Source organism: Balaenoptera ricei, chromosome 8 (genome assembly GCF_028023285.1).
Source record: "Balaenoptera ricei isolate mBalRic1 chromosome 8, mBalRic1.hap2, whole genome shotgun sequence".
In the NCBI taxonomy this organism is placed as follows: Eukaryota; Metazoa; Chordata; class Mammalia; order Artiodactyla; family Balaenopteridae; genus Balaenoptera; species Balaenoptera ricei.
Genome location: NC_082646.1, coordinates 106452161 through 106478858, shown reverse-complemented (window position 1 = coordinate 106478858; position 26698 = coordinate 106452161). Strand labels below are relative to the sequence as shown.

At 54.8% G+C, this 26698-nt stretch overlaps 1 protein-coding gene across 1 annotated transcript; it reads right to left on the bottom strand.

Annotated features, from left to right (window-relative positions):
• Nucleotides 1–429: 429 nt before the first annotated feature.
• On the bottom strand, nt 430–14276 carry SLC22A11 (solute carrier family 22 member 11). The gene is given in 13 exon segments (XM_059929971.1): nt 430–634; nt 1590–1646; nt 1648–1678; nt 3390–3604; nt 5789–5835; nt 5838–5906; nt 7607–7753; nt 9225–9397; nt 9500–9558; nt 9560–9643; nt 11834–11861; nt 11864–11935; nt 13877–14276. Coding segments are annotated over 13 exon segments (1587 nt in total).
• Between the last annotated feature and the right edge of the window lie 12422 nt (nt 14277–26698).

Sequence of the window (26698 nt, the reverse complement as noted above, 5' to 3'; positions counted from 1 at the left end):
GAAGGCACTTGCCTGCGTAGGCAGGGATTCAATCTTGGGCAATCTGGCTGCAGAGCCGGGCTCTTGCCCAGTACATTTTCCTGTCTAAGGTACAATCGTCTTCTACCTGTGAGGCCTCAAATAAGTCACTTCATCTCTCTGAGCCTCTTGTAAACAGGGAGAGCAATAGTATCTTCCTAGCAGGGTTGTTGTAAAGATTAAATGGTTTCAGAAACATGCTGCCCTGAGCATGGTGTCGGGAATGCTCTGGGCACTAAACAAGCTCAAGCTGCGGGCATCATCAGGGTGACCAGCCCGGCCCTGTTCCTGACCTCTCTGCCCAGGACATCTCCTGACTCTTGGGCTCTCCTGTCCCCGGGCTGTGGTGGACCTGCCACCATATCTGCAGCCCCACGCAGCTGCATCACTCCCAGGGTGGCCATGGGTCACTCACTGTCTCTCCAGGTCCTGGACGGTGTCAGGGAGTGGAAGTCCCCAGGTCTCCAGGAGGAAGAGGACAATGAGGTTGGAAAAGATGGGGATGACACCGTAGGGGGGGGCCAGCAGGGGAAGGACCTCGCGGGTCATCCTGGTCAGGGGGCCCATCACAGACCCCCGCTGACCTGCTGAATGCAGGAAGCCTTCTGCTGTCATCCTGTGGGTAGAGAGGAGGGCCGGGACCCTTGTCACAACTGCCACTTCAGAGAGGCTACTTGGCTGGGCCAGGGGAGGGAAAGCTGGGCTGCTGGAGTCGCCCTCCTCAAGGGCTCTTCTAACCCCACCTCCTCCATTGAGCCCACCTAGATTTTTCCCATCCAAAGGGGCTTCTGCCTCCTGGGAACATCCAGAGTCCTTCACGGAACTCTCTAGGGCCCACCCTATTCTCCCTGGTCTCAGGTAATTTGGAGGCTTGTCTCAGGGCTCCTGCTAGGCCACAGAGCTCCCAGTTCAGACTTTCTATAAAGTATCAACAAAATCAATAAATGTGTGTCAAAAAAAAAAAAAAAGAAAGAGTGGACGAGTGAGTGAGTGAGTGAGCACCATGAGTGAGGCTGGGCCAGACCTCTGGGGGCCGGGGTCCAGCCCTGCTCTTCAGCTAAGTCCTTGGCCACCCTCAGCCTCAGTCTACCCAACTGCCCAATGCAGGAGTGCTCTAACTCTAGACCACTGGGTTCCGAGGTGACCTGGGGCTCCCTTGGGGCAGGGAGGGGACAGTGGGAAGCAAGCAGAGTTCCCACTACCCCGGGTAGCTCTTGGTCTCACCAGGGCTCTTATGAGATTTCACCTGAGCAGAGAGCTGTGTGGCTCGAAGAGGTTTCCAGCCCAGAGGCCTCCCGAGGGCTCTCCATGGGGGGGCTGCCTCCGAGCCTGGACTCTTGGGGAGGGGCTGTTTGCAGAGGCCCTGGCTGAGCAGGTGCCTTTGGGGGAAGGTCTCCAGGGCGTCTGCTCGGTTCCATGTCGGCGCGCTGGGTCCCCCCTCCCTCTGCTGTGTGTCCCTGGATGCCCAGCCCCTCTCTCTACCCCTGCCGCGGGCCCTCGCAGGGGTGTCCCTTTCTCGCCCACCCCAGGCCTGGCGGCCCCTCCTGGGCCCAGCCGGCAGCCCAGCCTACCGCAGCGAAGTTGGGAAGGGTTCCGACTTGTAGACCATGATGCAGGTTAAGCTGATGCACAGCCAAGATCACATGCAGAGTCTGCAGATCTAGGCAGAGGAAAGGGTGAGAGTGGGGTCTGCTTGGGAGGGTCCCCAGGAGCCTGGAGCAGAGTGACTGGGTTCTCCTACAAGGCTGCTTTGAGCTGAAAGCATTGTGACCCGGTGCCAGCCTGCCCCGGGCCAGGTGGTGATGCAGTGCAAGACGACATCCTGGTGGGTGGGCCGGGGGTGGGGTGCAGGGCAAGAACCCAGCCGGGTCTGGGGTGGGTGAGCCTGGGGGCAGCTGCGGGTGGCACTCGCGGGGTGACAGTGCCAGGGCTCCTTGGGCCCTGAGGGTGCTTCTTCCCTCGAAGGAGAGAGTCATGCCAGGCCCAGGCCCACAGCAGGGGCCCTGGGGTGCCCAGCTACCCAGAAGCCTTCCCACCACTCCTTCCCACCACACCTCAGCCTGCCTGTGGGGCCCCTGCTTCCACACGGAGCCTCAGCTGGGAAGCCAGGGTGCAGGTCACAAGCCAGCGGCGGGCCTGGGCCTCACCTCCCTTCCCGCACGTGGCTGGGAAGAGTCATAAACTCTCAAGTGCTCGTCTCTGGAGTTTTTCTCAGAGCGCTGCATCTCGCTCAGAGTTTGGGCTCCCGACTGCTCCTCCCTCCTCACCCGGCCCCTCCCAGCTGCTGGTCCTCCCTTGCCTCCCTCCTGGCTTTGCTGCCACCGTGGGACACCTGTCCCTGCCCCTCCCCCAGTCACCCACCTTGAGCAATAAATTGAGACACGGAGAGGGTTTCTGGGGCCTCACAGCCTCAGTCAGAAAGGAGAGTGAGACCAGGGCCCATCCCGGCTTCCCCAGTGCTCTGCCTCTTGCTTCTTTTTTTTTTTTTATACAGATTTTTTTTTTTTTTGTCATTAATGCACCCACATTTTATAGTATCTGCAGTATGAGGTTTTTAATTTTTTTTATATAAATTTATTTATTTATTTATTTATTGGCTGTGTTGGGTTTTCATTGCTGCGCGCAGGCTTTCTCTAGTTGCGGCGTGCAGGCTTCTTATTGCGGTGGCTTCTCTTGTTGTGGAGCACAGGCTCTAGGCGCGCGGGCTTCAGTAGTTGTGGTGCGCGGCTCAGTAGTTGTGACACACGGCTTTGTTGCTCCGCGGCACGTGGGATCTTCCTGGATGAGGGCTCGAACCCGTGTCCCCTGCATTGGCGGGTGGATTCTTAACCACTGAGCCAGCAGGGAAGCCCCCTTTTGCTTCTTTTTTTGTTGGCCATGTGGGAATCTTAGTTCCCCAACCAGGGATCAAACCTGGGTCCCCTGCAGTGGAAGTGCAGAGTCCTAACCACTGGACCGCCAGGGAAGTCCCCCCTCTCGCTTAGTTAACAAGAGGAAACACCACACACACTCGGCCTGGTGCCTCTCCTGCCTCACTTGGAGCCCCCCTCAGCCTCCCGGACCCTTCTTCCCACTGCAGACTTGGCCTCTGGCTTGAAGTCTGGTCCAGGCCTGGCTCTGTCGCTTGCTGCTGAGGGACCTCGGGCACCTGGCTTCATCTCTCTGAGCCTCAGTTTCCCCAGGAAAATGGATGGAGGGCTGGTTGGGCTGTGGCAGTAATGGCCTTGGGCAGAGCCGGGGCACAGTGGCCCCTGCCCATCCTCGGGGCCGGGGGAGGGGAAGAGGCTAGAGGGGGCGCGGTGCAGTGGACAGACCAGCAGGCGCCCGGGCCGGCAGCCCCTCAGCCTTCCCTCCCGCTGCCCTGGCTGCACCTTGTGGAACCAGCATGTTGGCCAGGATGGCGAGGCCAACCACAGCCAGGGAGCCGGCCGGGGTCGTGTGGCGGCCAAAGAACCTGAGCAGGAGCGTGGTGGTGACCCGGGTCCGGAAGCCCGTGGCTCCAAAGCGGGCCTGGAGGAGGAAGATGTTGCTCCCCAGGTTCTGCAGGCTGAGGACCAGCCCATCGTAGGAGAGGGTGAGGGGCAAGCTGTGGGGCGGATCCAGAAGCCAGGTCCCTGCCCCATGGAGGAGAGGGCACCCCTGCACCATCACCTACGCCGGGGCTGCACCAGGAGAGCACCACCAGCCCAGACCCCCGGGCAGCCTGGTGAATGCAGGATGCATCTCCCCGGGGTCAGGTTGTCCCAGGAAAGGGAGGGGAGGGCGGTGGCCCCATCCATTCCACGTGTGGGCCTTGGGTGTTAGCCTCGGGTGTCGGCCGTGGTGGGCTGGACGTTGCCTCTTAGGCTCCGTCTCCACCAACCAGCAGGAAAACACGATCCTCTCTGGGCAGATGGGGCAGTGGGTCAAGCTGACCTGCCCCTTCGCCAGGCTCTAGCACCCTCTGGCTTTGTTTCCTGTTCCCAGTCGTGGCCGGGAACCATGATCTGGGTCCCACTCTACTAGCCATGGACCTGGGCAAGTCTCTGCCTGGCTCTCTCTGGACGTGTTTCTTTGTCTTGAAACATGGGATTAATAATAGAATGGGGTCTCAGTGGAGGATGCTGGCCTGCCCCCTTCAGTGCCCTGGGGAGTTCTGTCCCCCAGCTGGGGAGAGCATCCCATGGCTGGTCTACACGGTCCAGAGAGACAACTCAGAAGGGCCACCCCAGCTCCCAGGTCCCCAGGCTGGGGCCTGGCTGTGACGGCATCACCACGACCTCTCCCCTGCCCCTGCTGCTTCCTGCCCTCCCTGGCCCCCCTCTGCTTCCATGAGAGGTGATCCCTAGAGCCCCCTCTGTGAACTGCCTGCCCGTGGACCTCCATCTCAGAGCCTGCTTCCCAGGGGACCCCCCTGACACAGGCTCCTGAGTAGCTGAACTTACAGTAGCTGAATTTCTACACCTTGGAGATTGAATCTGCCTCCACAAGTGGCCATGGTGGGAAATTATTCTCCACCACTTTTCCAATCTGTCCCCATCCCTGCTTCACCTGGACGCTCCTCCCAGCCCTCTCCTTCAGCGGCACCTGACTGCCGTCCTCAGGAGACATCTGGCACCACCAGGCCAACAACTGTAGAGAAAAGCTGCGATTCCTGCAGGAACGCAGTGCTTCCTGAAGTTTGTGAAAGTGACTTGACAAGGGCCAGGCTGGAGCTGAAAGCGGTTGACCCGTAGGAATCTAGAGCCTTAGCCGGTAACAACTGGGTTAACAGAGACAAGAAAACCCACGAGGGTGGCCGCTTCACAGCCTGTGATTTGAATAACAAAGAGTGCAGAGTGGCCCCTGGGAGAATTGAGGAAGCCTTGATGGTTTTTGAAAGAATGGCCCTGGACATTCAGTGGCCCTGGGTACTTCTAATTTATCAGGAAAAAAAAAAAAAAACTTAAGCAAAAAAATAGAGAGAGAGAGAGAGAGAAGCATTTGATGCATTCTCTGTCTGAGATGTAGCACGTATTTGCCATTATAACCCATATGTGCTTAAATATAGCATAAAATAAATGTTTTCCTAATTTTGAGTTTTATTTCAAGATCAAGGCCCAATCAAACCTGACCCTCACTTTTCGATCCACTCTTCTGGAAGTCACTTAAACTGAATTTGTCTTAAGGAGACTTTTCCTGGTCCCAGGTACCCCTGGGAGATGGGGCCTCCTGGGGTGGGACGGGGAGTCCACGCTCAATGTGGGGCTGGAGGGTCAGAGAGCAGGACGAGGAGGTAGCTCAGCCTGGGTTCAAACGCCTGCTCTGTCATCTTGGGCAAGTTTCTTGCCTCTCCCAGCCCCTCTTTCCCCATCTGCAAAGTGGGGTATAAATGAACTTATCTCATGGGGTGGCTCAGAGGGGGATGTGTGTGGCCAGCACGTGGTCCCTGCCACCCTCTAGGAGTCCAGCTGTCAGGGTGAGTCCAGTGCTGACCAGCAGTGACCCTTTCCAGCTATCGCTGGTCCCTTGGCTCTGAGGACCTGGCTCTGCCTCTGCCCTGGGCTTCAGTCTGACCCTGGCACCCTGCCCAGGACCACAGCCCAGCCCTGCCTTCTAGCTGAATTCCTGCACAAGCTGGCCTCCCGATCACATCTGTACGTACTCTGTCTCCCCCACCTGCTAGGCTCCTGCCTCCTGGGGGAGCTGCCTGTTCTGGCCAGAAATGTACCCCATGAGGCCTGCAGGGGCTGTTTTCCCGCTGGACACCCCGCCCTCCTTAGCCCCGGGAGGGATACTCAGGATGGCATACCTCACTACCAACAGTCTGCAGCTTCTCCAGCGGAGCGCGCGTGCATACGGAACAGGCCCAGCCCTGACCGGCGGGACTTCGCAGAGGCTACGTCCCCCTCCATGCTGGACATCAGTACCTCCAGTGATGACAGGGGCAGTGAATGTTGGGGCCATGGCCCTGCCCCACCCCCGTGCCAGGAACGGTGTCCGGATGGGCAGAGTGATAGGCAGAGCCTGGCCTCGGCCTCTGGAGACTGGAGAGCCCTGGGGGTGCGGGTGGCCTGAGGGCAGAAAGGGTTCTCTCTGGCCCCTAGCTGAGCTATGTTCTGCAGACCCGGTCGCCCTACTCAGAGCCAAGGAGCAGGTCTTGTGTCCCAGCTCTAGTCTCTGAGCTGCAGGCTGCAGGAAGGTTTTGGCAGTTACCCCGCAAAGCCCTACCATCCCTCCTCACTCCTCTTGGCTGGCATCAGCGCACGCCCCCTCCAGCCATTGGATCCTCCCAAGTACCCGTCCAGTCTCTGCCTGCACCGCGGACCCCGCCTGCCTTGTGGTCAGCTCAGCCTGGTCAGCTCTAGCTCACGTCCTCTTGGAAGCTTTCCCTGATCCTTCTGCCCCCAGGGAGCTCTGTGTCCTCTAGTCTCCGCCCGCACATCCTCCCACACCTACTTCCTTGAAATAGCTACCTTCAGATAAGCACATCCTGCTTCCCCAAATACGCTGAGAAGCCCCGTGAGGTAAATGAGCAGTATATGTGGATTAAGGTGATGAGTAATAGAGATGGTGATGTGGGTGTGCTGTTGTTGACAATGGTTGTATTGTTGTTACTGGTGGTGTTGATGGTGGCTGTGGTGGAGTTGGGGATGGTGGTGATGAGGATGGCAATGATGGTGGTGAAGGTGATGGTGATGGTAATAGTGGTGGTGTTGGCCATGCTTTGTAGAGATGTTGATGGTGATGTTAATGATGGTATTGGTAGTGCTGGTGATAATAAAGGTGAAGTCAATTGTGATGGTACTGCTGGTGGAGGTGATGATGGTGGTGGTGATAGTGGTAATAGTGATGGTGGGTCTATGGAGAGTTGTAATGCTGTTGATGATGGTGTTGATATTAGTGGTATTATTATTATTATTGGTGGTGGTAATGATGGTAGTGGTGTTTGTGTAGAAATGATGACAGTGGTGGTGATTGTGGGTGTAGTGGACATGGTAATGGTGGTGATAATGGTGATGGTGATGGTGATGGAGGTGATGATGGTGCTGATACTGGTGGTGATGATGATGGTGGTGATTATGGTGATGATGGTGGTGATGATGATTATGGTTGTGGTGATAATGGTGGTGATGATGGTGGTGATAATGGTGGTGATGATGGTGGTGATGATGATTATGGTGGTGGTGATGATGGTGGTGATGATGATGGTGGTGATGGTGTTGGTGGTGATGGAGGTGATAATAGTGGTGATGGTAGTGGCGGTGATGATGGTGTTGATTATGGTGATGATGATGGTGGTGATGATGATGGTGGTGGTGGTGGTGATGGTGGTGATAATGGTGGTGATGATGATGGTGGGGTTGATGGTGATGATGATGGTGGGGTTGATGGTGATGATTATGGTGATAATGGTGATGATGATTATGGTGATGGTGATGATAGAGATGGCAAAACTGACAACAGTGGTGGTGATGTCGATGGTGGTGTTTTGATGGTATGGGTGTGTTGATGGAGGTGGTGCTGGAGCAGATTGGGGTGATGCTGGTGATAATAATGATAAAACATCAGTGAATGTCCTTCCCTGGGTCATGTCCCACACTCTGTATCACAAATAGCTGCATATCACCTCTATAGTCAGTGTCTTTTTGGCTTCCTTGTGGCCATTTATCTTGGCCACCTTTTTGAGTTCCTGAAGCGCTCGATCTGTTTTGCCCATCATAATCAGCCATCGGGCGGATTCTGGCGGCCACCGGTTAAAGAAGCAGGTGCTTGGCTGGGTCTTTGTTTATTTCGTGTAGATTGGGCACTCCCCCCAGGTCATGTGGGGAGGGGGTGGTGGGCAGCAGACCTGCCGGCTGCAGCAGGAGTGGGGAGAAGGCAGCCGTTTCTCCCTCTGCACCGCTAATGCCAGGCTGGGAAGTCCCTGATGGTCTCAGAATAAAGATGAGTCCCAACGCCTGGCCGCCCTCTTCACCAGCCCCCACTCCCTGGCACCCCATCTGGCTTCCCTGCTGCCAGGAGCCTGCCCGCCCAAGCCTCACATTCAGCCAGCGCACAGGCTGCCTGGACATGGGGTGATTCTGGGGTCATTTCTATGGCAGAAAGCTTGCATCATGCTGCATTAAAAAAAAAACACACATTTAAAACATCCCCAACCGGAACCAAGTGGTTTTATGAAAGTAGTAGGCTTCTTCCCAGCCTCAGGGGCAGATGGGCAGGGGGAAGCATCTCCCTTTTGAAAGGGTCAGGGTTTTCCCAGCCCACAGGAGCTCAGCCCTGTTTTCAGGGAAGCTAAGAAAAACTTCTGGAGGCAGTTTGACGAGGTGGTTAGAAGAGTCAGCCTGCCTGGATTCAAATCTTGCCTCTGGCACGCAGTGACTGCGTGGCCTTGGGCAAATCACTGGCCCTCTCTGGGCCTCAGCCCCTCATCTGGAAGTGGCAGTAATAACATCATCTTGCTCATTAGAAGGAGTGTTGATATACATCTGGTGTTACCAACAGCACCTGGATGCACCCAATAAGTGTGACTAGGGCGGCTTAATCAGTGTAACTATGGGATGGTCTTCCTCCTTTCTTCCTGGTCCTGTTGACACAATAAACCTCCATGTAGTCGGTGACTTTTGATCTATTTTATTTGCCGATGGGTCCCCAGTGCCTAAAGCCAAGTCTGGCACAGAGCAGGAGTGCAATAAATATTTGAGAATGAATGAATGAGTCCTTAGACTTCTCTACACCCCACAGCAGACCTGCGCAACTCGGCCCACGGGCACAAGAGAACTTATGAGGACAGGAATTTGTGTTTATTTCCCTGTATCTCTTCTTCTAGTCTCCACCCAAGCAGGTATTTCCAGACCTTAGGGATTTTCGCAGCACCGAAAATAATAGTGATACTATCTTTCCATATCCAATGCCTGACTTGGAGATCTGCAGGCTGGGCAAGTGATGTGAGGGAGTGAAGCTGGTGGGTGGGGGGCTGGTGCCAATGTGAGGGAAGAACGGAGCCCTCAGCCTCAGGCCCAGAGGTCAGTGGGCTGGAGGGAACCACGGACCCCTGGCTGAAATGCCCACCCCGGAACTCTGAGCCCCCAAGATGTCTCTCCCCAGTGGGGTCTGCTCACATCATTCTCTTCTATGGTCTTGGCACCTCGGGAGCCGTGTCCAGCCAGAGTGGTAGGGCCCCTCTCACCCCGGGTCCCCCTCCCGTTCAGTGATGTTCTCCCCAAGGGAAAAGGCCCCAACTGCACTGACCAGGATATCAGGAAGATGACCAAGAAGGGCACCAACAAGGCCAGCTGGAGGGCTCGCCGGTCCCACAGGGCAAAGGCCAGGCTGCCCATGGCCGTCTGGCCGATGCTGTAGGTGCATCTCAGTATCATCACGGTGACGGCCCTCGTGCGGGTCGTGGTCCACTCCACCACTGAAAGACGGGGCAGATGAGCAGGTGAGGGCCACATGCAGTGGCCTTGAGCCCCCTCCTCCCCACCCTGACAGGGCTGGGGCAGGTGATCAAGGGATCCACTGAGCGTCGCCGAGGTCAGGATGATGCCAGACAATCCCAAAGCGCTCAAAAATCGTAGACAAGGAAATTGGGGGCAACGATGGGGCTGATGCTGGACACGCCACCTGCAGGCAGCGCCAGCTCAGAACTGGCTTCCGCCCAAACCTATTTCAGGAGACAAGCACAGTGGGGGCCTGGAGAGGGGCCCTGGGGACTTGGGCATAGAGGCAGGGACTTGCCACTGGAGGGCCGAAGGAGGCTGGGGCACCTGCTGGGGCACCGGCCAGTGCAGGCAGCACCTCCTTCTCGGATCTCCTAGGACCACGTACAGAGTGCATTTGTTATAAAAACGGCAGACGCCTTGCTCTCTGGGCCACAGTTTCTCCATCTGTAAAATGCAGGGATTCACGATGACACACTGAACAAGGGAGGAGCCTGGCAGGAGGCTGAGCGCACATGGCCTTGGGTGACCCAGGCAGCTCCTCCATACCTGTGACCGGAGGGCCCTCAGCCCCAGTGAGGTCAGCTTAGCCCGAGCCACCGCCTGCATTTAGCTGAAGTATGTGTCAGTCAGACTGGAGAGATGTGGGCGAACCTTGGCCTTGCCTGTCCCAGCAGCACCCAGAAGCAGGGACACACGCCCCAGATCCGGGGTGAGGTCTGGAGGCTGACACCTGGCGCTGACCCCAGGCTCGCCAGGCGACCCTCAGACTGATTGCGATTTGGCTCCCGGTGTGGGTGGCCCCTGGGGAAGGATAAGTGGCGGCACGGCGGCCAGTCCTCTGAAAGTGCAAACTGGACCACCTCCTGCCTTGCTGCTCAGGCTCTCCGCTATGCTCGGGATAACATGAGGCCCACGAAGAGCGACCACTGTGCTGGCCCAGCCCAAGCTCTGCATGTGATTAACTCAATCATCACAGCCCCATGGGTAGGTGGCAGGGTCCCCACTCACAGGAGGAAGCCTAGAGAAGCAACAAACCTGCCTTCTAAGAAGCTGGGACACATGAGGCCCCAGAGCCTGCACTGCCCAGAGTCCGGAAGCCATTCATGCATTCAGCGTATTATGATTGTGCGCTATATGCTGGGCACTGAGGATACGGCCCCAAGGCCCCTGCCTTCTTGGAGCTACGTACTCGTGGGGACACACACAGTAAACGAGCTAACGAAAGCTGGGCACCGGCAGAGAGAGCCAGGAGCTGTGATGGGGAGCGTGGGCAGGACCATGGGACCTTTGTGCCTGAAGCTGGAAAGGCCTCTCTGAGGAGTGGCCTGGAGCTGAGGCCTGCGTGCTGGGCACGAAGCAGCCGTGGGCAGAAACCTCTAGGCGAGGCTCGGCCACCGGCTTCAGTGTGTTCTGTGTGCTGGACGGGAGCAGCGGTGCCCCAGGAGGGGCCGGCGTGGCTCAGGGGGAGAAGCCAAGTGCTGAGCAGGGGTGGTGGGGTGGGTGGGGACTCTCCTTGGTGTGGGAGCCCAGAGGACCTCAGGCTGGGCAGCGACCAGATCCACATATAAGCCTTTGCAAAGTCACTCTGAGCTCTGCAGCAGAACGGAAGGCCCAGTAGAGGCAGGAGACCCCAGAGGAGGCCGTAGCAGGGCCAGAGAGGGCGGTGGCTTGGACGGGGGACAGCGGGCGTGGGGGAGAGGGCGCTGGGCTGGGGCTGTGCCCTGGAGGATGAGTGTGGGCGGTGAGGGAGGGAGCACAGGGCTGGCTGTTTTCCAGGGTGGAGTCTGGTGGGGAGGGGGCTGGGCTGCGGGTGGAGAGTCAGCGGCTCAGCATTGACCGTGGTAAGTGTGAGGTGCCTCCAAGTCTGCAGTTGGGTTTACAAGCTGAGGGGGTGCAACGTGGGCGTTTTCAGCACTGGCCAGCGGCGCCCCATGCAGGAGGGGACCGCAGAGGGAGAGAAGGTCCCGGACAGCGTTCTGGGTGCTCCACCTCAGGAGGGATGTGGTGGGGGACAGTGGAGGGGCAATGATGGGGGAGGAGGGAGAGGAGTATTTCTATTTCATTACATTTCATGTACTTGGAGTTAAAAGAAAGAGGGGTCTGTCTATGCCCAGAAGACCATCAGCTCGCTGAGGGCAGGGGCTGTGCAGTGCTTGGCACACAGTAGGTGCTCAATAAAGTTTGGTGCAATAGCTGAAGATGAGAGCCAGTGTTCAGGGCAATTTCTCAGCTCAACCTGGCATCGAGGTTCAGACATTGGGTTCTTGGCTCCCTGGGAACCTGGGACGCAGACCCCAGACCAGGGGAGGCCCTCTCTTAGGAAACACGAACGCTCACTGGACATTTCCTTACCTTTGTCCCCACGGTACTCACTCTGTTTTGAAGGAGCTGGGAGGGGGAGAGATGATCACCGGTGGGAGAGGAGGCCCCAGGTGATCCACCCGCCATGGCCCCCACCAGGTAGATGCACTGCCCTAGGGGCTTCAGGCCCTGGTGGTCACACACCACGTCCCGCCGGAAGAGAAGGAGGGTGCATCAGCCTGGCTCAGGGGGTGTGGAATAGCAGGGCCAGGGTGGCAGAGGAAGGTCCAGGACCCCCAGAGGGGATCCGGCCAACCTGCATGGGGTCCCCAGATTCCTAAGGCCAGGTGACCCAGGTGGAAGGGGGGTGCGGGCAGCGGGCCTCAGCCCCCCACTGGCAGCCAACAGCGTGGCACATGTGACACGGCTGTGGGTCTGATGGCGTGACGGCCGCTCCGAGTGGACAGTGGTGGGTGGTGGTTAAACCACAGGCTCGAATTCTGAGTCAGCTGATGACCGACCGGCTGGTGCCCCTGGGGGCGTTCCTGCACCTGGCAGAGCCCGTCTCCTCCAGAAATGGGGCTGTACGGTTGCTTCTCTTACAGGGCATGAAGATGAGCACTGAGGGCTAAGCACGTGTCACCGTCGTTTTCCCTGCTGCCTGACGTGGACCAGACAGACATCACCTGAACATTGCCCCCATCACCTCTCCCCCCCAGGTCAGCCCTTCCCTTCACCGAGGCCTGGACGCTCCGCCCACGGTTCCCTCTCCATCTCCGCCTCTCTTCCCTTCACCGAGGCCTGGCCGCTCCGCCCACGCCTCCCTCTCCATCTCCGCCTCTCTTCCCTTCACTGAGGCCTGGACGCTCCGCCCACGCCTCCCTCTCCATCTCCGCCTCTCTTGCCTGAATCGCTGCAGGAGGAGCCCCCACCCCACAGGGCATTCTCCACCCTGCAAAGTCACCTCTTGAAAATGCAAATCAGATCACAGCATCTCCTAGTCGCAAAGCCTCCAATGACTTTCCTTTGCACTTAAACAAAATCCGGGCCCCTTCCCCACACTCCCCGGCCACTGCAGGACCCCTCACCCTCTGGGCCAGGTTCTGCTCTTTCAACACCCAGACAAGCTCCTACTTGGACCTCTGTCCCAACTGAGCTTTCTCCCGAACTTCACGTGACTGATTCCTTCTCTGTCTTTTAAAAAAATTATTTATTTATTTATTTATTTATTGGCTGTGTTGGGTCTTCGTTGCTGTGCACGGAATTTCTCTAGTTGCAGCGAGCGGGAGCTACTCTTCGTTGCGGTGCGTGGGCTTCTCATTGCGGTGGCTTCTCTTCTTGCAGAGCACCGGCTCTAGGCGCTCGGGCTTCAGTAGTTCTGGTGTGTGGGCTCAGTAGTTGTGGCTCTCAGGCTTACTTGCTCCGAGGCATGTGGGATCTTCCTGGACCAGGGCTCGAACCCGGGTCCCTTGCATTGGCAGGTGGATTCTTAACCCCTGTGCCACTAAGTAAGTCCCTGATTCCTTCTCTTATAATCCAAGTCTCATCTTAAATGTCACCTCTTCAGCGAGCCCTTCCCTGCCTGCCTCTCCCTTCCCTACTAGCAGGAGCTGCTTTCTCCTTTGTGCTCACTTATGACGCAGGGGCCTTGAGACTCAAGGCAGGACAGAAAGTGATGGAGAAGTTCTGGTGCCTGGCTGCCTGGGTTGAATCAGATTTGAGTGTGCTTTAGCTGTGTGTCCTGGGGCAAATTACTTAACCTCTCTGGGCTTCGGTTTTGTCACTTATTAAACGGGGTCAATAATAAAACCCACCTCAAGAGATTGTTGTGAAATTGTGATGACAGGGAAAGCATCAGAACAGTGGCTGCCACTTAAAGGGCACAAGGTATGGACTTGGTCTGCTGTTATTACTGGTTTAAATGTTGACTGATTCTGAATTCTCCAGCAGAATGTAAGCTCCTAGAAATCTCCCTGTCCATCCTGTAACCTTAGCCTTAGATCAGAATCCAGGCCATCCCAAGTGATCAGTAATTATGTGTTGAGGGAGTGGCATATCATTTAACAGCGGTGATGGAGTCTATCTCATCCTCCCCGTCATTGGGAGGCTGGGAAGGAAGTAAGTGGTGGGGTTGGTTGGGTCGGGTAGGGGGGAGGCCCTCACCTCGGTCACGATGGTGGAGGTAAACGTGCTGCGGTCGTAGACCCAGCCGTCCACGCACGGCTCCGTGGCAGCCTCGCTCCAGTTGGTGGCCGTGGCATTGGGGTCCAGGAGCTGCCACTGTGGTTGGCGGAAGCGCAGACAATGGTGGGGCTCCTGGTTGGGGCTCAGTGGGATGGGGATGGCCAGGAGGGCCTCGGGGGTGAGGTTTGCGGGGGCCTCAGAGCCATTGTCCAGCATGTGGGCACAGCAGCGGTGGCCTGGGACAGCGGCTGAAAAGTTCACAACTAATTGGATGGGCGCCCAGACAGAGAGGAGGAAGAAGGTGAGGACCTGCAGGGCCTGGAAGAAGCCCACACCCTCAGCCTGCTCCAAGAGCTCAGTGAACACCATGGACAGAGATGCCGGCACCTAGAGCAGGTCTCCTGGGGGTCAGGGAGCTGGTGAGTATCCAGCCTGCTGCCCAGAGCCACTAGCAAGCACAGGCTCTCCAGACCTTCTGCTTCCGCTCGCCACTCGGCCCCGTGGGGGTGGGGCAGCTGTCCAGCAGCCAGTCAAGTGTGTCCCAAGATGCCCAAGATACTTTGAAGAAACCGCTCCTCACCCAGTTTCTAGGAATGACCGCTCAGATGCTCCACTGCTCTGGAGAGGAGATAACACTCACTGGGGCATCTGGGGCACCCTGTTCTCCAACACCAAGAGTAAAAGGTCAAGAAGCTTAAAAAAAAAAAAAAAAAAAGACTCGATGCCGTGATGTTACTGAATTACAGCTGTGGAAGAAACATCAACCGGGCCGTGGCCTCGTTGCCACGGTTAAAGTTAAATCCCAGCAAGGAATCCTGGGGGAGAAAGGCAGGCTCAGCTACTCAGAAAGGCCTCAGCAGCTCCCTGCGGGCCGCCTGATAGCATCCTTCAGTCTGAACTTTCAGAACCCTCTACATGCCCTCCTTCAACCAGGAAACTGTTGGCCGAACTTTCACGCATCCTGGACCATATCAGTTCATTTGGCTAAAGCACAGAAGTGAGGATCAGGCAGGGCCCTCCGGAGCGGGGCTCCACCACCCTGAGGCTGCAGGGAGGCTGGGGGAGGTGGGGGTGGGCGTGCGGAGCTGGCAGGAGGGCCCAGGCCTGGGCTCTGTCCCTCCTTACCATGTGCCTCCTACCAGGCAGCATGGGGACACCAGCTCACAGACGCACTATTTCAGGAAATTTCCATTTCAAGGTTCCAAGTTGCCTTTATTAGATTGTAAGCTCCCCCAGGTTGGAAACCAAGGCTACGATTTCCTGGCATCCCTTAGAAGGCCCTCGGGGGCCCTGGAGCTGAGCAGACTGGGGAAGTGAGTAAAGTCACACCTCCCTGACCCAGTATCTGATGCCAGTCCAATTTGGTGTGAGGAGGCGGGCAGCCCCTGCCCCAGCGCCCCACCCTGCGCTATGCCTCTTAGTAACAGCTGCTCCTGGCACCAAGGGCTTGCTGTGTGCTCAGCTCCATGCTGACCACGCTGCCTGCACTCTCTCATTCCCTCCTCATAGCAGCCCAGGAGAGAAGCAGTACTGATTCCCCCAGACAAGGAAACTGAGGCTCAGAGAGGGCAGGCAGGTTGCCCAAAGTCACACAGCATAATCAGGATTCGAACCAGACACCACAGCCTGTGCTCTCTTTGAGGCCCCTGGCTAGCTGCTGTTTGGTCTCTAGCTTGTCATGTACCAAATCCCAGCTAAAGGCTGGAATTCAGAATTTGGGTCAGAATTAGGGCCTCCCAGGTGCAAGAAGAATTGGCTGAGTCAGTTCCGGAGAGAAGTCTGAAGAGCGCTGGAAGTGTGGGTGAGGTGTGGGTGGATGTCTGGACCCTAAACTTCCCAGAAGCTCCCCAGAGCGCTTGGGGAACTCAGCCAAGATGGCGCCCAGCCAGGAAGCCGGGAGTCAGTGTTCTGGGCCTGGATTTCAAAGCCCGGGCTGCTGCCTCTCGGGCAGGAACTAGTTGTGAATTTTAAAATAGCAAATAGAGAGAGGTGGGGAGAGAACCAGCCCAAACTAAAGCCCAGGAGGCCAGGAGAGAGGGGCTGATTGGGAGCAGCCCCCTCCAAAACTATCCCAGGCCAAATTTTACATGGAAAGAATCGTGCTTCATGCCTAGGTTTGTGCAAACACCATCATCACAGGGGCAGGCCTGGACCCGGGGACCATAACCTTGAGCAGTGACCTCCGCTCTCTGGCCTCTGGTTTCTGACCTGGGAAAGGAACTGTTGCCATGTTGGTGTTTCAAACCTTAGCCAGGATCAGAAACCATAGGAGTGCTGGTGAAAATGCAGTTCCCCTGTGGGCCCAGGAATTTGCATTTAAAAATAAGCCCTGAGGTGATTCTGCTGCACTAGGACCCAGGCCTCCCTTGGATAGTGGCTGGGCTAGAGGTGACTACTGAAATCCCAGGGTCTTCGAGAGAATTCTTTTCTCCTTCTACCTCCTCCTTCCATATGCTTTAAAAAATGTTCTCTTCTTCCCTGCCATTTGCCTGTCATGGACGCCCCTAGGCTTTGCTTACAGGAGAAGGTCAAACCTCCTGGATTTGCCAGAAGGCTCCCGGAATCTCCAACTGACTTTCCGCTTCCAGACCAAGGAATTTTTAATTTGTATTTTCTCTTTTTCTGGGGCTGCAGGGGGCAGGGCTGGGTGCAGCTGCTCCGCCACCTGGTGGTCACACCCGGGACTGCAGCATTCCCAGCATCCCTCTCATCCTCACCCATGTGCCCATCCCCCAAGAATACCGAAGCAGAGGTGGGAAGAGGGGGCCTTGGGGTGGGATGCAGGCAGCCTCGGATTGTAGCCACCAAGCCCTCCAGACTGTCTCATTAAATTAATTCATGTAAAGTGAACCCCTGGTTCTCGTAGAACCAGAATTGCCCTTGGGGTTGACTTTTCTATCCAAGGGCTCTACCAATTAAAGCCAAGGCCAAGGGACTTCCCTGGTGGCACAGTGGTTGAGAATCCGCCTGCCAATGCAGGGGACACGGGTTCGAGCCCTGGTCCAGGAAGATCCCACATGCCGTGGAGCAACTAAGCCCGTGTGCCACAACTACTGAGCCTGTGCTCTAGAGCCTGCGAGCCACAACTACTGAAGCCCACACGCCTAGAGCCCGTGCTCCGCAACAAGAGAAGTCACCGCAACTAGAGAAAGCCCACACACAGCAACGAAGACTCAATGCAACATGCCCCCCCCCCCCAAAAAAAAGCCAAGGCCAAACTTGGCTGCCAAATGACCTTAGGCAGTTCACTTCCCTTCTCTGATCTCCAGGGTCCCTTCTCTGAATCTCTAAGGTGGAGGCCTTCCGCTTACTTATAGTGAGATTAAATGAGATAATGAATGGCCTGACAGTGGGTATTAACCACCACTATCATCACCGGCATCGCACTTGACCCCTTATTCTTCCTTTTTTTCTTTTCCAGTTGAAGTCACAGCATTTCAGATCCAGCTGGGCTCACTGGATTTTGGCCCCTTCCTGCACTCCTAGAAGATCCTAGGGTCGGGAAAAGGTGAGGGTCTTTCCTGGGCTCACACAGCAGGGCAGGGGTGGAGACTTGTATAAGTCACAGACTCATGGGGGTAATGGAAGGAAAGCCCCTTCTCTGCTGTCTTAACTCCAGCACTTCCCCCCCAGAGGAATCCACTCAAATGCTTTTTTCTATGTATTCAGGAACACATCAACATTAATAATTAGCTGTCTTTGAGAAGTTGTATGTGTACACGGCAAACAACCCAATGTTCCAGCACTTTGTAAAATGACAAATAAAAGTCCTCTTCCCCCATCACCCTCACCTGCCCGGAGGCAGGTGCCACCAACCATGTTTATTCTTCTAGAAAAATCTTAGAGCATCTTCAAATATATGCATCAAGTTTTAAAAGCGTTGAATAGGTAGTCAGTTCGCAAGATTCGGAACAGAAAATGTAGACAAGGTATACAATGAAGCGGCTCCCCCACTTGCCCCCTTCCACAGTCCCCACTTGCCACCTCCACCCTCAGGTAACCTTTTAAAATTTCTTGTGCATCCTTTCACATTTGCTTCCTAAAACATAAGCAAGGGCAAATGTGCATTCTTATTTTGCTCCCTTTTATGCAAAAGGTACCTTTGCACTTTGTGTTTATTTCCACACAATGGTATACCTTGTGCATCCGAGAACATCCTGATTCATTTTCATAGTTGCATAGTATTCCATTGTATGGATTTCCATAATTTACCTAACTGGTTTCCTGTCGATGGATAGTTGGATTGCAACTAATATTTTGATATTACAAAAAATGTTGAAATGAATAACTTTGCACATATACCCTTTTGAATGTGTGCTACTGTATCTGTAGAATAAAATTCCAGAAGTGGGATTATGGAGTTGAGGTGTCAGTGAGCTGGTGGCCTTGAGAGGCAGCCCCAGTGGCCTCCCCAGGGACACCCTCGTGTACACTGTCCCCAGCTTCCTAACACACTGCACTATGACCACACTTGTGGGGTTTTGCCAATATCATGGGTGACAAGTAGTATTTTAAGGCTGCTTTATTTCATCTTTCTTTTCTTATGAGTGAGGTTGAGCATCTTTTAACATATTTAAGACATATTTGCATTTCTTTTTGCATGAACTGTTTCTTCTTGTTCTTGGTCTATTTTTTGATTATGGTCTGTGGCTTCCTTAGCAATTTCTACAAGTCCCTTTTATGTTAGGGAGGTTGGTTCTTTGCCTGTGATAGAAATTGAGAATATTTTTAAATTTCTTTGGACTTTGTCACCATGCTATTGTTATTGATCTTTTTGCATGTAGAATTTTTTTTTTTTTTTTTTTGGTCATCAAATTTTCAATCTTTTTTTTTTGACTTTGGGATTTTTGTGGCATAATCTGAGAGGTCTCCTCCACACTATGGTGATGAAGGAATTTTTTTTATGGTTTGCCTCTTTAAATCAAGAAGGATTGTTGGGTTTGTCACATGTCTTTTCAACACCTATGGGGTTGACAGGATGACTTTTCTTGTTAAATCAATGAATATGATGAATTATGTTAATAAATTTCCTGAATCATATGAATGAGTTTTCCAAAGAATGCTGAACCATCCTTTCATTCCAGCAGTGAACCTACTTAGACAAGGGCTATTATTCCTTCAATGTGCAGCTAGATTCTGCTCGTTAAGGTTTTATTTAGAGCTTTCCACGACTCTTCGCATGTGAGTTTGGGCTGTGGTTTCCTCCCTTCCTTCCTCCCTTCCCACAATCTTTGTAGGTTTCAGTATCAATGTGATACTTCATTAAAAATAATTTGGCTGCGTCTTCTCACGCCCTGCCTCAGTTTACATAATGGAGGGCTTTTCCTCCATCCTCAATATATAGGAAGGCTGAGAAACGGGAGCCTCTGGGACCGGGGAGGAGAGACGGTGGAAGAGGGTCTCAGCTGCACCTGCAGGCTCCAGGAGGTAGGATATGACCAGACAGTCTCATATCTGAGCTTTATTTCCTCAGACGGGTCCAGGCTGCCAGGTGCTCATGTTCAGAGGTTGTCTCCTCTCCAGTGGACCCTGGTCACCACAGCCCCCTCCCCGCCCCCCGTTTATGCTTTGACCAGATGCAAGAACCATGATGTCTGGAAACTGCTGGAATCATCCTGCAACCCACGGCCTTGTCCACTGGTCCTTCTCAAAGCAGGTGGCCTGAGACTGGACTTTCCCTCAGCCCCAGCTATGTGGACTCAGCCCTTGTTATTTGCCTTCTACTTACTTCCTTTGGTTCTGTGGGAAAGGGGGCAAAGGACTTCTTTTCTGTACCTTCTGATGGCACCTACTGCGGGTACCCGAGGGCTTTCTCTGGTTGCAGGAGCTCGAGGGGGCCACGTGGAGCAAGTCAGAAGTTTCAGAGACATAAGGCCCCCAGAGCAGCCTCCAGCCCGGAGCTGGTGGGTCCATCCCCAGCTTGTCTGGCCCCAGTGCCACGAAGGTAGCTGGCTTGATACCATCCCCTGTGGGCTTCCTTCTCTTCCCTGTCTCACTTCCCCTCCTGAGATCACCTCCAGATAAATGGTTTACACTCACACCTTTGGAGGAACCCAACCTAAGGCAGGGGGTCCCAACCCTCTTTTGTGAGGCGTGACAGTTGGTCAACAGGGGTCCTGGGATTATGTGTGGGCACCAGGCTGATGCCTCGGTTACGCTCCGGACTACTGAGGAGGTGGGTGACTCATGAATAAAGGAGGCTCAGAGATGTCGGGTGAGTCCCTCAAGCCTCACAGGGATGCCACAGGGGGGTGAGCCCCACTCCCAACCCCACCCCATACTCCTTCCGGGTGTCTACTACTGGGGGTTCCCCTCTGTGCATTCGCCAATAGACTAAAGGGACAGAGACTTAGAGACAGAAGGATCCTGAGATGCGTCCTCACCCCTCATCTTGCCACAGAGAAGAGCCTCAGAGACATAAAGTGCTGGCCCCGGGGTGGAGGGGTGATGGGGCAGCGGCCAGGATCCAGGTGTCCCCGCTCGGTTCTCTCCACACTGCCTGCAGCCACCAGAGAATAACCATGAAGTCACTGGTCACCCGTGCTCTTCCCGCCTGGACTGACCCACTCCCAGCTATTGTGAGACCCACTCTTGCATTTGTCTCAGAAGGCTTGGGATTCATCTCATTGCACATTGTAAGGGGCTGAATGGTGGCCCCCAAAGTGATGTGTCCACACCCTACTCTCCAGAACCTGGGGATGTGACCTTATTTGGCCAAAAGGTCTTTGCAGATGTGATGAAGGATCTAGAGATGAGAACATCCTGGATTACCTTAAATCCAATGACAAGTGACCTTATAACAGACACACAGAGGAGAGGCACAGGGAGAAAAGGAGGTCAGGTAAAAACAGAGGCAGAGATTGGAGGGATGTGGCCACAAGCCCAAGAGCACCTGGAGCCCCCAGAAACTGGAAGGCACACGAGAGATGGTCCCCCAGAGCCTGTGGAGGGGCACGGCTCTGCGGACACCTTGAATTTGGACTTCTGGCCTTCAGAACCCTGAGAGAATAAATGTCTGCTGCTGTTAGCCACCTGGTTTGTGGTGCTTGGTTACTGCACCCTAGGAAACTCAGACACACATTTATTTATTCCATTTGGTTCTTAAATTTTTTTCCAGCAATTTCCCTCCACCTACCAAGACTCAGATCCCAAAGGCTGTGAAAGAATTCATCATTACTTCAGCTCCACAAATACATATTAAACACCTACCAGGTGTCAGGCCCCATGCTGGGCCCTGGGGACCCAGGTTGAGTCAGCAAGGAGGTATGTTCAGTGGAGAGACAGAGGTAAAAAGTCATCACGACATAGTCTGATCACACAATGTCAGCAGGACCTGACACACATCGGGACAAAGCAGAAGACATTAACTGCTGGGGAGGGGTCTCCGGAAGAACCGAGAGAGGGCACAGGTCTGAGGCAGGGAGAGGGAGGTGGGGTGGGTATTTGAGGAAGGAGAACAGCAGGTGCAAAGGTCCTGAGGCGGGGGGGGGGGGGGGCGGGGCGGGGGGAGGGGAGAGGTGGGAGGAGAGGGTCTGGGCCCCAGAAGAATGTGTAGGGATGGAGGACTACAGGACTAGAGTAGGTAGGGACCCTGAGCACAGAGCCCACCGGCTGGCTCTGCCCCCGAGGGTGACGAGCAGCTTCAAGAAAGAGAGCTCCACTTGTGTTCACAGTTTTGAGAGATCTTCTTGGCCAGTGTGGGGATGGGCTTGGACAAGACGGGGCTAAAAAGAGGAAAAGCAGCAAGAGGCTTTTGCCAGGCCCCGTACCACGCCTGGGCTGAGGATGGTGAGAGTGTAGTTTCAATAATTATTAAAGAGGTAACGATACGAACCACCCGCAGAATGACCTGCTGGATCCAGCAACATCCCTCCACACAAGTATCATCATGCACAATCCTTTTGGTCTTGATAGCACGTACTGTTCTTCAGAATTCTAAAGTGTCTCTTTTCGGTACCGGGGCATATTCCTGACCCGCAGAGTGAGCCTGTCTTGGTCACACGCTGGATTAACCTTTAAGCTTATTTACCAAACCCGGGTCAGCCGCTCTCCCCACACGCACATCTTCTGCCTTGAAAGGGGCCCTCGAAGCTCCGTGGTTGGGGAGGGTTTTCCCAGCTAGGTTCCAAGGGTGGCCCACACTGTCCTGGCCCCTGGCCAATGTCACGGGCTGCTGAGTCACTCGGGCCCGAGACAACCAAGGGTTCCTGGACACCCGCCACGTGTGCTGGCTCCACACACAGGCCTCACTTTGTACTTACGGGGACCCGATGACAAACTCTGAAACCAGACACATGTATGCCTATAGGACCTTGTGTGACCCAGCCTCCAACCCTGGAACAGAGCCAGAGCCCCTGATGTTCTGAAGAAGGGGGGTCCCACCTGCCCAAGCCCCCAAGCTGATGGGCGCTGTCCCACCCGGGCACACCCACCCCCCGCACCTTCCCCCTGGGGTGGCATGAATTCCTGGCCAGTGAGATGCCAGGTAGGAGGGCCTGCGGCCTGGCCGGCCCAGCATCGAGACTCAGGCCTGCGTGGGCATAGCACCTCCCCGAGAGACCACAGGACTCTTCTCCTGGTGGGGTTCCCAGGGGTCTGCACATCACCCACAGTATGGCAGCAAGGGTGCCGCAGGAAGCTGTGGCTTCCCTCTCCCCTTACTACTCAAAGTGTGGTCCACGGACCGGCAGTACCAGCATCACCCAGGAACTTGTAGAAATGCAGATTCTCAGGCGCCACCCAGACATCCCGGGTCAGAATCTGCATTTACCGAGATCCCCGAGGAATTTGTGTGCCTGTTCAAGTTTAAGGGGCGTTGGCTTAGACCGTTCTCCTCCACCAGCCACCAGCTGGTCCAACCCTTCCACCTCCTCAAAGGGACTTTCTAAGAGGGGCTTTGTTGTTATTCACACCACTGCCTCCTCATCGAAACATAATCTCTTCAGGAATGGGATCTTACCTCATCTTTTTTTTTTTTTTTTTAATTTATTTATTTATTTTTGGCTGCATTGGGTCTTCGTTGCTGCGCGCAGGCTTTCTCTAGCTGCGGCAAACAGGGGCTGCTCTTCATTGCGGTGCACAGGCTTCTCATTGCAGTGGCTTCTTTTGTTGTGGAGCACAGGCTCTAGGCGCACGGGCTTCAGTAGTTGCAGCACGTGGGTTCAGTAGTTGCGGCTCACGGGCTCTAGAGCGCAGGCTCAGTAGTTGTGGCACACGGGCCTAGATGCTCCGTGGCATGTGGGATCTTCCCTGACCAGGGCTCGAACCCGTGTCCCCTGCATTGGCAGGCGGATTCTTAACCACTGTGTCACCAGGGAAGTCCTTACCTCATCTTTAAACTCTCCAGCGCCCAAGGCTGCCTGTGCACGGGAGGCGCACGCTGGGTGTTTGCTGCGTGAAGGAGGGAGCGTTGTCAGGAAGTTTGCAGAGTGCCGCCTCGCCAACTTTATTCTCTGCCGGTACAGAGGGCAGGGCAATGGAACCTGCTGCCCCCGCCAGCGCTGGGCCCATAGAGACAGACTCCTGGGGACATGTGTTCCCCACCCCCCTTTCCCGTTCTGCCCCCGGTGGCAAGTAGACCCCAAACTCTCCTCCTCATTGTCAACCCAGCTACAGAGGGACCTCACTCAGCCACGGCCTCCCCAGCTACGGAGCCTGCCGTTAAGGAACCTGCTGGGTGCCATCGCCCAGGGGATGCAGGGGCCCCGAGGCCCTGCTTCACCTGGGTCTCCTGAGCTCTGTACCTGGTTTCCCGGGGTATGAAGGTGGGTGTAGGGTACAAGATAACCTGCAGAGCACTCATTTATCTCCCCCTCCCCAAATTCAGGTGGATTGAGAGAGATGACAAAAGGCAAAGGAGGAAAGGAATACACGTAAGATATAATGATCATGGGGCAGACGGACAAGGAGACCCCCCAGGCAGAGGGACCCACCACCCCACACAGGAGGAAGAAGAGGAGCTTTTGCAGGAGTGGAATAGCGCCAGATGGGAGGTTGGGGGGGAAAGGAAGACCATCTGGGTAATTAACAGAAGGGGCATCAGCAAAGTAGTCATGCCAGCCCCCCTCTCCCTACCTCCCCTTAGCCACCAACTCCAGTGTTTGCCCAGGGTCAAAGCCTCAAGTACAGATAAAAGGGGTTCAGAAACTGGGGGCTAGGCCCACAGAACAAGGGCAGCACCCCAGCAATGTAAGGGTCCCACATCGGAGTGGAGCCCTATATTCAGAAATTCATGTCCACTCGCTCCACCAGGCTATGGGACTTGACTGCTTGCTCCCACCTCAAAGGACCATGGCCAGGGCTCCTGCAGTCAGAGATGTCACTCACAGCTACATGGCAGGAATTCCCACTTGGCCTGAGGAAAGATGTTCCAGCAACCAACGATTTTGTTCAGATGCCCCACTTCTTCAAACATGAATGGACAACCAAGAAACACCGACACTTAGGAATTCCAGTGCACTGAGAGAGATACGCCAGATCAACAAACAGAAGAACCAACTCAGGAGGTAAGTGAAGTAATGCAGTAAACAGAAGAAAAATCTAAAGTAATTGTAGCTTATATTGTCAGAGAAATTTAAGAGGACATCTGTTTTTTAAAAACAGACTGCTGTGAAAAGGAAACATTCTCAGCATTTTGGAAATTGCAAACATGACTGACAAATTCTGAAACTGTCAATGAACGGGTTGAACAGAGAAGTGGATGCAGTGACCTGGGAGTTCCTGATAAGGGAATTTCCCAGAATACAGTGCAAAAGGACAAAGAGATGAAAAATACTCACCAAAAGTTACAAGTCATGGAAGTTAGGGTTTTTGACATCTAATAGAGGTTGGAGAAAACATTGAACATAGGATTTGAAATAAGAGAAAAAAATTAGAGGGGAAAACATCTCTGAGCTGAGTGGTTTAGACTGCTGAGCAGGTATAACGAAAAAATGACACACACTTGGTGAAAGTCTAAACTCCAAGAATAGAGATGGGTTTACACATTAAGTTCCCACCATGACTCACGCAGTATATAGTCACCTAGGCCATTATTTCAGTCACAAATCTTTTCTGAGGATCTGAGCACTGTGCCAATTGCAGGTATCCCCACTTTTCAAAAGTTCACTTTACGCCAGTTCACTTTTACAAAGAGTTACATTAGCACCTGTTTTCATTAATTGAAAGAAATCTGAAGAGGACTTTCACTTTTACGGAAAAAAGTGAAAATAGAGATCAGTATTTGTTCTGCAGCAAGCCCTTATAGAGGCGGTACCGCACCCTGGGCAGCGGGAGTGGCCCTGCCAAGTTCCTTCCCCAGGAACTACACCCAGCATCTCATAGTTTCATAGGAATGCTCTACTTTTGGATAGTGGGGGAAACCTGTACTATGGACGTAAAGGTGAAAAAAAAGCTTCTGGTCTGGGGGAACAGAGGCGAAGCAAGGCAGCTAGGACAGAGGTGCATCCCACAGTGGTTAAGAACACGGGGGCTCTGCAGTGTGAATCGAGCTCTACCTTTTCCCAGTTCAGTGACTTTGGGCAAGTGACTTTAACCTCTCTGTGCCTCAGTTTCCTTCTCTGCAAAATGGGAATTCTAATAGCAGTTCCATTTCCGTAGGTCGTGTTGAGGCCATAAGTAAAGCACTTAGAACAGTGACTTGGACATAGTACAAGTGAGCACCATATACATATTTGATAAAGACATAAAGGCAGTGCTAAATGCTAATGATCAGGGATACGGAAGCACAAAGAAGGTGGCTGACCCTCCTTGTGGGATCCTGGGGCCCTGAAGGCGAGTGGGAGTTGCTCTAAGTAGGTTTCGGGCCCAGGTTCACTTAAGCAAGCGCCGCTGCCTCTTCCCTGGGACCGGGGCCTCGCCGTCCACCTCACTCATGGAAGCGCAGTGGGGCCCTGGGCTTGTCATGTCCTGTCTGGGTGATGCTGACGAGGATGGCAGTGGCACCAGCGCCTGAAGGAAGCAGCCCTCGCACTCGGGATGCTTCCCATCTCATTAGAGAGCTCTGCTCATCCACAACCTGATTTCTTTTTAGCACATCACAGTTCCTCAGCCCCGAGGCCAAGGGCCAGGGCCAATCTGTGGGCAAGGAGGGCCCTGAGAGATGAAGAAAGTGGGGGAGGTGGGCTGTTATATTCACCTGGAATCGTGGCAAGGGAGGTGGCCGCGAGGTGGGCTGCCTCTCGGACTCTCAGTGGAAACACAAAGAGAAGCAAAGCATCCAGGGCACAGGTGGCCAAGAGAAGAGGCTTTAGGCCAAGTGCTCCCCCCCAGGGCCTGTCCTCAGGGACATGGGGGGCTGGGGACGTGCTACCTCTGGGCAGGGTCTCCAGAGGTGGGGAGGCTTGAATCTGGATCTCTGTGAGGCCCCAGGAGGAGGAAAAACACCAGTTGACTTGATAATTCTCTTCTTCTCTTGGAGGGTTCTGCTTCCTGCTTCTGGAACGATGAATACAAAAGGCAAATGCGGCTCCAGGGGCTGGGCTTCTGGTCAGGGGACATGCAGCACAGGCTCTGAGACTCGGGGGTAGCCCAGGGACAGGTGGGTCCCATGATGCACAGATGACCGGAGGCCCCCTGTCTGCTCTCCCACGGTGGCCTTGGGTCACTGACTGCAGCCCTCCAGGGCTTACAATGCTGGGCAGACCACGACCTGGACTCCAGGGGAAGAGCTAAACCCCCAGAGCCTGTCCCGAGACAGAGGACAGGATTTCCTGGTCCACGGGGACTCCAGCACCTCTGGGCTTTCTCTGTGACCTCCAAGGAGTTTCCTTGCCCCGTGATTTTGTCACCAG